At 31.2% G+C, this 13,121-nt stretch overlaps 1 protein-coding gene across 1 annotated transcript in view; it reads right to left on the reverse strand.

The window, feature by feature from the left end:
- Positions 1 to 12,849, reverse strand: part of LOC127720847 (nose resistant to fluoxetine protein 6-like) — a 36,180-nt gene extending 23,331 nt beyond the window's left edge. Inside the window, exon 1 of the mRNA XM_052227596.1 lies at positions 12,590 to 12,849. Within this exon, the coding sequence (XP_052083556.1) occupies positions 12,590 to 12,731 (142 nt within the window). The 5' untranslated portion in view covers positions 12,732 to 12,849. The remainder of the gene's footprint in view (positions 1 to 12,589) is intronic.
- Positions 12,850 to 13,121: the final 272 nt, after the last annotated feature.

A 13,121-nucleotide genomic window follows, 5' to 3' on the forward strand; every position in this document is an offset into this window, starting at 1 on the left:
AAAATAAAAAAAAAAAAACTCGAAATAATTATTCATAATGAAAACAAAATATTGGCATGATTGCTTTAACTGAAAGATTTAAATATGATTTGTTTTTGCCAAATCTCGAGTTCTAGCTTGCTTCCTACACTCACACATGTGTACACTCATCTTTGGTTGATTTGTGTTTAAAAAGAATTATTACTCGTGTGTTTGCATACGTTGGACCCGCTGCCAAAAGATAAACTATTTATAACAATGGCCTGACGCTATGTTTGTCATGTGTAGGTGAAAATTAGGTCATGATCATTCCGTCGTCTGAACTTTATTAAAAACATTTTAACTGGATAAAAATGCCAAATTATATTATATATAACTATATAGTAATAGTAATTTTTATATAAATGTGGGTCTTTTCGCCATTGACTCGTCATGCAAGATACATGTAAATCAGGAGCCTCTAGCCTTTGTTAGTCTTGTATTATTTTTAATTTTAGTTTCTTGTGTACAATTTGGAGTTTAGTATGGCGTTCATTATCACTGAACTAGTATATATATTTGTTTAGGGGCCAGCTGAAGGACGCCTCCGGGTGCGGGAATTTCTCGCTGCATTGAAGACCTGTTGGTGGCCTTCTGCTGTTGTCTGTTCTGTGGTCGGGTTGTTGTCTCTTTGACACATTCCCCATTTCCATTCTCAATTTTATTATGTAAAGCCAAGAAGTTAAAATTTCCTGTGTATGTAACAATTTCCCAAGCTTCATGTTCATATCGTCAAAGTATGTAACGTAACAAAAAGTAAAATCACAAAAATACTGAACTCCGAGGAAAATTCATTCGGAAAGTCCCTAATCACATGGCAAAATCAAATGACAAAACACATCAAACGAATGGACAACAGCTGTCATATTCCTGACTTGGTACAGGCATTTTCAAATGTAACAATTTATTTCAACTACTGTAACAGCTGAGTTAAACACTCAACTTTTATTTTTTAATAAGGAAACATTTAAAGTTGTTTTTCAAGAAAATAGAAAGATATTAAAACACCAACAACATAATTTGTTTAGTTCAGGTACACTGTACGTGTTGAACCAAGAATTCGTTCTCTGACTAACAGATCATCCCATAATGTTCTTAAAGATGTTCTTAACTATTTTATTATTTTAAATGTTCACACCTGGTCAAAGTACATCTTTTTCTACGTAGTTTCGTAGTTTTATTTAAAAAGAGGCTTATATTGTATTGGCATTCATGATATGCGTAAATTGACGTACAAAGTCCAAAGCATAAGAGTTGCTATTGATCCTGGTACATGAAATGAATTGGTGCTATCTATCAGTAATTTAATGCATTTTTTAATAAATTTCAAGAAAAAAGAATCGTGAAAAAGATCAAGTTAATCGAGAAAATACTTTTTGCTATGTTGTATTTTACCTTTTTTTTATTCTCCCTTCAATCCACTTAATTTAGTATATATGTTAGACTCAGATCAACGTACGGTCTCTAATCGAAGTCCGTTCCTCAAATCGACGTCCGAATTTGACGTCACGTTCTCAAATCAGTGTTCAATATTTTAACCCTCTAATCGACGTCCAATGTGACGTTATGAATCACAAAAACGACGTCTGATCGATGAGAGTCTCTCTCATCGCGGTGTCTATAAATTTCATTGACTCATTTATTTTCAAATTGATCTTTGTTTATATTGTCTGTATTTTTTTGTCTTTTTGTGAAAAAAAAAATGAAAACAACACGTAATAAATTTAATGGATATACCTTCATCAAGAACTAGTAGCTTACCGAAACTATAACTGTTTTCTTTTATTGGTATCAAATCAAAAGGACATATTTAACATCAGAAAATGACAATAAGACGATCACCGATATCATTATTACTTTTACATGTACATGCATAATAATATTTTGGTGAAAGACGGTCATATTCTCGTCCTACGTTGTCATTTTCTTTTCTTGTTCATATAAACAAATACATGTGGGTATACATTGTACGACAATGAGACAACAACCCAAAGACAAAGATAATCGTAAGACATCTAGAGGGCAGTACATCTATAGCCCTCTACAATGCTATACAGACTCAAACAATAGAAAGAATAAAAACGTACGGCAAATTGTTGAAAAGTATTATAATTTGGTCTTATGTTTTTCAACAACTTTTTGAGTTTAAGGTTCAACCCACCCTTTAATAAAGATGAGATTTCACTGCGACATGTCCAAAAAAAGGACGTCGATTGGAGAATAAAAAAAATGGACGTCGATTTGAGAACAACAAAAAGACGTCGATTTGGAATGTTATTTTATTGTGACGTCAGATTTGGACGTCGATTTGAGATCGGACGTCGATTAGAGTCCAGACGTCGATCTGAGTCTTACATTCATACGGATGGAAGGTGAAAGATTTATTGACGACTAATCAAAAATACATCGGAATTATATATTTCATTGTAATCTCCTCTTTCTCTACATAGACATGATATATTTTCCTGCCTTTTTTTTCTTTTTATTTTAGCAAGGAACATTATTTAATTGATTTTTACCCGAAGTCTACGAGTATTATGTTTCAAGTATTAAGGGAATGACCATTTGATATTCTGCAGCAGGATTTTGGAAATGGTAGGAACTGGAAAAATACTGTCCAGAACAGAATGAAGAAAACGTTTTGACCAACAAATCAGAGGAAATAAATGTGCACATAAAGTGAAAATACATTATCGCTCGGAAATGCCTAGACAAATCTCTAGTTTTCGAAATCATAACTTTCAGAAAAATTGGTACCGTTAATGATATTACTATTTATTTTTAGGGTTATTTAAAAAGGGCTTTTTGGCGGTGAGTCAGTTGTCAATATAAAATGGTGACAATTTGGAAATGAATAGGTTATACATTTTGAAATGAGAAAGCGGTGAAAATTTATGAATAACTGCAGTGTGTATGTAAACGATATAAATTTGAAACACATGGAAATATTTTCATTAGAATTATTCGAAACGTTTTCAAATTTTAATAAATTTGATGTAAAAAGCTCCGTTTGAAGATGGTCATGCCATCATTTGATTCAATTTTTAAAACAGAATAATAAATTACTAATATCCCACATAACTGTTTTGTCCTTGTTTTTATAATAAAAAGTGGCAAGGTTAGACAATGTTAACATTGTCGCCTATGAAGCAAAAAATATAACTGCTCTCCTTATAACAATGGTCAGACGTTTTGTGTGCCGTGTATAGGTAAAAGCCAGGTAATGCTCAATTTGGATTCTAATATTCAATATCGTTTCTTTGAGAAGTTATTGTTATTTTGTAATTTTTTCAGTTTATTTCGACTTTAACAGTCTGGTCAATGAAAGATAACAATATTTACTGAAAGATAAAATATCAATATCAATACATACCATTACATCACATTATTATCATTGCTTAGTATGCAATGTTGACTATAAATAAACTGTATGTAATGTCGAGAGAGAGAAAATGAAAATACACTGGATTCAACGTCAGAAATCATCAAAACTAAACTTATATAAACGTTTCGTTTAAATGGAAGACTTTTAATTCTTTTGTTTTTGTTGACGTTTATTTTGTTTTGACAGCCCTTGTGTTATACCTAACTTTATGAAAGAGTCGTCTGGGTATGCATACAAATTTTGCCAATGGAAATTAAGCAATCGATGTTATTGAAAAAGACATATATATTTCTATTAAAAGAAAATAAATCAAAATATTAAGGATATCCAAAAAAAAAAAAAAAAAATCAAGTAATTCATATTCATAAGGAAAACAAAATATTGGTTTGATTGCTTTAACTGAAAGATTTGAATATAATTTGTTTTTCCAAATCTCGAGTTTTAGCTTGCCTCTTATAGCCATACTGTTTGTACGCTCATCTTTGGTTGGGGTTGTGTTTCAAAAGAATTATTACTCATGTGTCTGCATACGTTGGACCTGCTGTCAAAGTCGTTAAATTCCCTGTGTATGTAACAATTTCCAAAGCTTCATGTTCATATCATATAGTATAAATAAGATGTGGTATGAGTGCCAATGAGACAACTCTCCATCCAAGTCACAGTGTATGAAACGTTAACAATTATAGGTCAAAGTACGGCCTTCAACACGGAGCCTTGGCTCACACCGAACAGCAAGCTATAAAGGGCCCCAAAATAACTAGTGTAAAACAATTCAAAGAGGAAAACCAACGGTCTAATCTATACAAAAAACGAGAAACGAGAAACACCTATGATGAACCACACCAACAAACGACAACCACTGAACAACAGGCTCCTGACTAGGTACGATCAGCAAAGTAAAATTTTATTTCACCTACAGCTGCGCTAAGGCCAAATTATATTTTTCTTAGACAGATTTTGTGTTATAACACCATAATTTTTTTAGTTCAACGCTGTACGTGTTGAACCAAGATTTCATACCTTCGCACCCTGTTAATCAATACTGAATAACATCCTTAAAATGTTCTTAAATATTTAATTATTTTATATGTTCACACCTGGTCAAAGTCCATGATTTTTATATACAAAGAGGCTTAAATTGTATTGGTATTCGTGATGTCATTCGTAATTGATGTTCAAAGTCCAAAACACAAGAATTGCTATTGATTCTGATAAATAAAACCAAATAAGTGCTATCTATGTTAATGCATTTTTTAAAGAAATTTCGAAAAACAGATACGTAACATAGATCATGTTAATCGAGAAAATGGTTTTGACACCGAACCGTATGTTGTGTTTTACATTTTTTTTATTCTCCTTTCGGTTCACCTAATTTAGTACTGATGAAAGATGAAAGAGAGTTTAAGAGTGAGAGACTTATTAACAACTAAAACTAAAATACAAGAAGAAATATTCTACTGTAATCTCCTCTTTCTTTACATAAATAAATATGTTTTTTTTTCTGTTTGTCGTTAGCAAGGAACAGTATTCAATCTTAACCCGATGTCTACGGGTATAAGGTGACGACCATTTTATATTCGCTGGTGGGGAGGATAATTCTAGAAATGATTATTCTGGCCTATTAGGAACTGAAAAATAACATTGCCAAAACAGGATGAAAGTTAATGTTTGCCCAACAAATTACAGGAAACAGTTGTGTACAAAAGTGAAGATGATTTTTTTTTTTGCGCGGCAATGCCTAGTTAAATCTACCAGTTTTCGAAATGATAATTAACTGTTTATTTGGGGTATATTTTAAAAGGGCATCTTTTTTTTTGCAGTATTATCAGTTGTCAATATCAAGTGGGGAAAATTTGGAAATGAATATGCCATGAAAATTTGGAAATGAATATGCTATAAAAATTTGGTAATGAATATGCCATAAAAATTTGAAAACGAATAAGTTATAACTGTTTGGAAACAGATAAGAGAGAGACGAAAGATACCAAAGGGACATTCAACTCATAAGTCAAAATTAAACTGACAACGCCATGGCAGAAAAGAAAAAGACCAAAAGGCAAACAACAGTATACAAAACACAACATAGAAAGCTAAAGACTGAGCAAAACGAACCCCACTAAAACCGGGAGTGACCCCGAGTGCTCCGGAAGAGTAAGCAAATCCTGCTCCACATAGTAAGTAAAAACACGATAAGTGGTGAAAGTATACGGCAATTAAACACCTGCCTTCAAAGCTGACATTTATAGCTTAAGCCATGACCAGATTTGGTATATAGCTCATATAAAATAAGGAGATGTGATTAAGCTGACATTTATAGCTTAAAGCTATAAACCAATACCAGATTTGGGATATAGTTCATATAAAATAAATAGATCATTGTTCAAATTGCACGAAGCAGAATCTTACATGCCTGGTCATATTTAAACAAATCATTTCCAATTATGTAACCAGCTAATACATTTAATGACTACATTTAAATAGCAAAGAAAAAACATGTCTGGCTCGAATTAATACGTGACGATCAACATAACTCTTTAAAAGAGAGGCGAAAGATACCGGAGGGACATTCAAACTCATAAGTCGAAAATAAACTGACAACGCCATGGCTAAAAATAAAAAGATCAACAGACAAACAATTGTACACAAAACACAACATAGAAAACAAAAGACTGAGCAACACGAACCCCAGCAAAAACTGGGGGTGATCTCAAGACATGTTATCATTTCCGCTTTTTATGAAAGTTCTTATTGTTTTGCGCTCTTGATTTGTTGTTTTCAGTAAGTGTACCTCATTTCTGGCTTGTCTGGGCACCTCTTTCGTCTCGTTACTTTAATTTGTATTATTCAAACATTGTCCTCTTTCTTTCGATTTTTGATTGAATGGGGTAGGCCTGGGTGTAAGGGAGATAACTCTGTAAGCCATTATTGCGTTTAAAGTATTCACGTGATACAGACAGATAACAATTTGTGTTTCTTTGAAGTTTGTGGTATAATTTTGAAAGTGGTTGAAACAAACATTCTTCATCTAAAAATCACAATAAGGCCTACATCTCTAACATAATCGAAACCCTTTGTCGCTCGCGTTAGTCGGATTTCCGACACTGGCCAAATATTTATTGCATATATTTTTGTATATTCTGAGTTGAGACATTGTGTAATACTTATACAATTACAGTTCCCACACACTCAGGAAAAGTTGATTGTAGGAGATTTTGGCTAAACAAAATTAAAGGAATTTGATATCATTACCCACAGTATATGTATACGTTTAGATTTAAAATTTTGGTGAGATATAAAATGTTAAGGTATGTAATAATTTAGGTAAGGGTAGATTAAAAATTATCTGATAGAATGTGCATCTTTAAAGTTCAAACACAGAACTAGTTCACCTAAAGTGTTGATATATAAATAATGTTATCTGTCCTTAATCGTTCAAATAATAAAGGCTTCTTTGAAATCACTTAGGTTTGGTCTAGTAAAATTGTACTTGTAAGAAAAACAAAAAAATATATCATTTGTATATTAAAAAAAGTAATTGAAAGAGTAAGAAGAAAAATTAAACAAATAAATCAATTCGACATTCTTAAAAATTTTTGAAGAAAAAAATCTATCAAATTTCTTCATGATTAACACGTCCAAATTGACTCTTTTTCTCATGTCTATAATTTTCATTACATGTACAGGTCGATTGCTAAAAAACGAAATGCCAACACAAGAAGCCTCTATTGTTTTACTGAAATAACAATGGGTAATTTGGCCGGAACTTATGTATGAAATGAATAACAATAATTCAAATTGAGTTATATTGTACAATTTAATAGAAAATTTAATGCTATCACTTATTTATTTATCGCTCTGGTATTCAGACATACAGTTTAATGTGATAGCATTGCATTATCATTGTCACCTTCTAAATCTCGTGATTTATATTATTTCATTTATCAATCAAAAGCCATTAAGGTCATTAAACGTTCAATTAGTGTGAATTCTGATTACAAATATTATCTTCCTTCCAATTGAACTCTTAAATATCTGACACGTTGTATGCGATGGCAGTTTAGATAACGGTCTAGTATATATTAATAATAATAATAAAAAAAGATGAAACAGATTGATCATTAAGGATTATTATTTTCTGCTACACAAACAAATGAGGAAAGGAATATACTATATTGATTTTGAGTAAAACTTATTAGTTTAAATTGTTGCTGTGCAAAAACACCTCACAAAGTACACTACTCAATTTACACATAAATACGTATGAGAACAAATAAAGAGGGCAAATGAAAAAAAATATCCATTTGATTTATTGCGTAAAATCTATCTTACTAGATTTGCACCCCATATTTGAATTAATTAAAAATTAAATAATTCAATTCCCTGACTGAAAAAAATCAGCCTATTGCAAACATATTGGGGCAGATATGAATTTATATGCTGCTGTTCTTATTTTCTTGTTCCTTTTTCAAATGATCTGTTATTTAGTTTTAAACTTTACCAAGCTTATTTGTCACATGCATACTATTGTTTTGATACTCGCAACTAAAACTTAACCTAATCATTTATCTTAAGAAACTCAAATATAGGTCAAACGTGTTGTTGAACTACTGACAAGATATGTTTTATCTTTTTGTCACAAGAAGGCAGCTGATGTTCATTTGACACAATTTCTTAAAGAAAATTTTTATCTGTTGTTTACATTTCATAAGTACATGAATATAAAAGTTGGTTAGATAACATTTCTTCTAACTTTGCCAGCTTTTGTGCCCTTTGTTACCATTTATGTTTACAAATATACCTTCATTGTGTGTGTTTTTTTTCTATTGTATTTTTCATTAAATAATAAAACATGTTCGTCCAATAATAGCAGGATACCTCCTCCCCCCTTCTTTCTCACCATTTTCAATAACTTGCAATAAAGGACCTTTTATCCAAGTTACGTGTACGACTAAGGTCAAACTAGCTGACGCAAAACAGTTTTAACAACTTGGCCAACTCAGGAAACCCTGACTCGACTATCTAAGAATCTTAAACTTGACGTGAATGTACTTCAAATTTTTCGACATAGAGAAAAAGAAATATAGGGAAATCATTCATAAGACAAAAATGACATTAAAAGGTCAGCATACGACTTTTATTACGCCAACCGATTAACTTATTCATTTATCAAATTTTGTCAAAATATGAGATTTCAAGCTCTTCATTTGAATTTATAACCTAGATCAAACCAAATATTCCTATCTCCAGATTATATATATAAATATTTTCCCCGTGGATTAGGTTATGATGTAGTTACTATATATAGTGTTTATCAGTTTAAGTACGTCAAACAAAAATATGGTCAAACGAGGTGAATAGAGTACGAACGGTGAACCGGATTGAACATTACTGGGATGTAAATATACATTATGCGTTACATATTCTGAATATTAATCGGTACTTTTATATCGATAATCTCTGCTACACTTCGTTCTTAAATATGTTGTTTACATTTCATACATCTGTGAGAGATAGCTGTAAGGTATATTTCAGAAAAAAAAATCATTAAAAAAATAATGATATTCAAAATAAATTAACAAAGATAACGAATTTGAAAATTTTTGATACATCCCATCGAATACTTAAGAATATGATATTTAGTTACCTTAAAAATGTAAAAATGCTTTCGACCACATGTCCTCCGTGGGGTATAATGCAACACAAATAGGAAAATACTTGGCAATTTCCAAGAATTTCAAAGAATAAAACCAGTTATAAAAATTTATCCTTGATTTTTACTTAAAAGCAAAATGAATAATATGAGATATTATGTCAACTACAAAGAGACAAAAACCAAATAATACATGAAAAATAAATCGAAATTGAAATCACTACCATTTAAATATAGATAAATGCTTACGAAATTCCCGTCTTGGTACAGTCACAGGCTCGGAACAACTAGTTCTCTGAATGTTCTAACTCACTCTTGTCTTAATCATTGGAAGGATTAATAATAAATTTACAAACATATAATGACTTTAGAAAACATAAAATTGATTAAATGATGTATCGAATAAGAACCCCCTCCCCCCTAAAAAAAGAAAATTAGAAAAACGGTATTGATAAAAGTATATTTCTATAAAGAAACTAATCAAGTTCCTCGTTGGTTTAAAATACATTTGTATTTTTTTTAATCGGTTGTGTACTTCTACAGGCATCAATAGTGTACGTAAAACATGCCATTTTTTAATGCCGAAAGTACAATTTAGAATTGTTTACTTATAGGTTATTACAAAGATTATAAAGCAATATTAGTGATGATATGACAATAAAACATGCCCCTCAGTACCCAAAGAACAACATCAAATACACTTATAAGCAATCAAATGTTTTTAAAATGTTCTAAAGTTTTGTAAAAAAATAATAGAATATAATTACACGCACTTAATTTAAGGAAAGAAAACAAATAGATAATATCCTTTCTAAATTGTTATATGACAGCGAATAAATATGCATGGCTAAACACTAAAGATGTAAAGACTTAGCAAAAGTATAGCTTTAATCCGTGTGAATAAGTTTTTTTTATTATAGATACGTGTGAAAGGAGATGTGGGATACAAGGAAATGACACAGCAATCCAACAACAAAATAAAACACAAAAAAGACATCTAAGACTGTATTTGAAATAAATGGTCTTCAACAATAGACACGTACCGTTATTGTGTCTAGACAAGACTTAGTTCTAAATTAAATTAACTAAGCCTACCAAAGAACAGCCTCAATACTAAAGTTTGGTATACACATACGTTAATCAAACGACATACAATATAAAAGCTATGAAACTCATGTAAAAGCTATAAAAAATATTCTTCCAAATAGATAGAAAGCAACAAGAGAGGCGAAAGATACCAAAGAGATATTAAAACTAATAAACTGGTAAATGACATTGCAAAAAGACAAACAACAGTATACAAAACACAACAAAGAAAACTAAAGACAAACAACAGTATACAAAACACAACAAAGAAAACTAAAGACTGAGCAACGAACCCCATCAAAAACCGGGGTTGATCTCAGGTGATGAACAACACTTTGATAGCATCACAGACATAGAAGCACGTTCAACTAGCATATTATTTGGCTATATTTTGACAGCAATTTAAATTATCTTAAGTGCATTTTCCGAAAAGTATATGACATAATTCAGTTTTGTGAAATCTGCGTATTAAAGGCTTTATATCAATAGTACATGTAACCGTTCAAAGTCCATATCAAAGCATTTAAAAAAAAAAATCATATACATTCCGTATTTCACTTGTAGTATCGAGATTATGTTGGTATTATATGCCTGTTTACGTGACCGATAATCACATAGAATGATCTATAAACTAATACATTCGATTTGGGGGGTGGGAACTGAAAAGATAAACTTTGTACCCAACCATCGATTGTTTCTGACGAAATACTTACACTATTTTTTTTAGCAACACTTATAGGAAATTAGAAAGCATGCGAACAGAAAAATACAACATTAATTTAGAAGACAAAAGGAGTGTTTTTTCCTCCTTTATATTCTAACTAGGTATTGTACTTTTCGAACAATCTTTTCAACTTATTTCTGTTTTATGCCAAACAACTGGACATGATGTTATTAAAAAAAATAGCGACAACCACCATAAAATGCTCATTCGTCCCCAACTCTCACTTGTGTATCTGGCAGCTGCCAATGTTGACAAAATACACACAAAACTTATTCTTTTCTATAACATAAATGACTATAAGATCCATGTTTTATCCTTGTCTTATGGTAATTGAATCACATAACATATGCCAAATTGCCTAATTACATGTTACAACAAACATTATTGGCCTCATAGTGATAATATGACAATAATAATTACTCCTGAGGCACCCGATTGACAACATCAGATACAACACTTGTAACAATAAAATGCTTTACAAATTTAGCAATTTTATTATTTCTTATCAATAATTTTTTGAATTACCAGGTAATTCGGTTTTAACCATTCAAATAATTCTTTAGGCGCCTTTTTCCAGTTGTCGAGAAAACACAAAAGCAAGTTCTACAGTTGTTTTAGATGCCTTTGTGTATAAGTTCATTAATTTTCTAGTTTACATTACTCGTATTTGTGATTCAAGGATTGTGCTGACGTTTTGGACTTTATTCGTGTAACTTTCTTTTGTACTATAACTACGTTTTAAATATTCATTGTCTGTCATCTGTGAAATGCGCCTCCTTAAACAGTTTAATGTGTTGGTACAAATGAATTGGAGAGGCTTAAATGGGAATCGCATTTGAACTAATTGTAAACTAACTTAAATGGTATTTTTTTATTTGCTATTATAATTTAATTTTAATAATAGAAAGAAAATAAATAAGAAGAAATCGTACCACATCCTTAGGAATGAATAGCCTATACCTCATTATCTAAATTCAGGATTGTCTACTGCAAGATGGGTAAGAAAACAATATAGAACAACTCCGTATTATACCCTGTTGCTGGGCTGGTTACCTTTGTTTAAGATATGCAGATTTTTAAACAAGTAATTTGATCCATCGTCGTTGGGAAATTTAATAAGCAGAAGTTTATGACTGAATAGAAATACAAAAATAATTGAAGCCAAAGTATAAATTGCAATGCTTCAAAATATGATATAATACTTCGATACGTTCCAATTAAGCATAAATGGCAGACAATAAGTGTTTACTTGCAATATATGGTAGCATATTAAAAAAAAGAAGAAAAAACAGATATAGAGATCACCGAAAAAGTTTGAACATTGATCATTTACGTCAAAATGAAAACAAATATAATACTAGTACTGAACTATATATCAGAGCTTTCTTACTAACACGCTATATTTGCTCTTATTTATCTAGAAATCTTTACATCTCAATTTGTGTCTAAATATATTTACCCCCTCCCCCCTCCCTTTCAAAATTAAAGATAAACTTTCATGTAATGCAAATGAAAATACCAGTTTGTGTTAAAATATTAGTACACAACCTTCAAAATTAAAGATAAACTTTTATATAATGTAAATGAAAATACCAGTTTGTGGCTAAATATTACTACTTCCCCCTTCAAAATTCAAAATTAAAGATAAATTTTCATGTAATGCAAATGAAAATACCAGTTTGTGTGTAAATATATCTCCCATCAAAACTAGAGTAAAAAAACTTACTTTTGAGAGCCCATGGAGAAATCTCAACCATGGAATCAACAAAATCCATGGCATCCCCATAGCATACATCGTTGACTGTATCTTCAGAAGACAATGGCAGGACATCTCGAATACTACCCCCTCTCAGAATATCCTGAATCATATGTATCTTACTAATGTTTGCAATTACATTTGTAACCACTTCATTCTGGTTTTTCTGTACGTCTTTCAGTGTATAGTTGAGATTTCCGAAACTTTCTTCCACATATTTGGTGACTACAGCTTGGATATGCTGGTAACGTGGATCAGCCATGACAACGGGGTATTCTTGTGCAAGGAAACCAAGGCCCATTAACAAAGCGGTTGAGTCCTTGCCTCTAAGTTTATCAATGACTGGTTTAGCTGCTTGCATCGACCTCAAAAGCATTCGTTCTTTGTTCGTATATTTCAGCACTCCCATGACAAGCAATGTTGAATTTTGTTTTGCTAGACCAGGACCGTCTACGTTATTTTCTTTTATAAAGGTATTATAGCCTAAAGTAAGCTCTTGCAT

This window comes from Mytilus californianus, unplaced genomic scaffold (assembly GCF_021869535.1).
Source record: "Mytilus californianus isolate M0D057914Y unplaced genomic scaffold, xbMytCali1.0.p SCAF_11, whole genome shotgun sequence".
NCBI classification, from domain to species: Eukaryota; Metazoa; Mollusca; class Bivalvia; order Mytilida; family Mytilidae; genus Mytilus; species Mytilus californianus.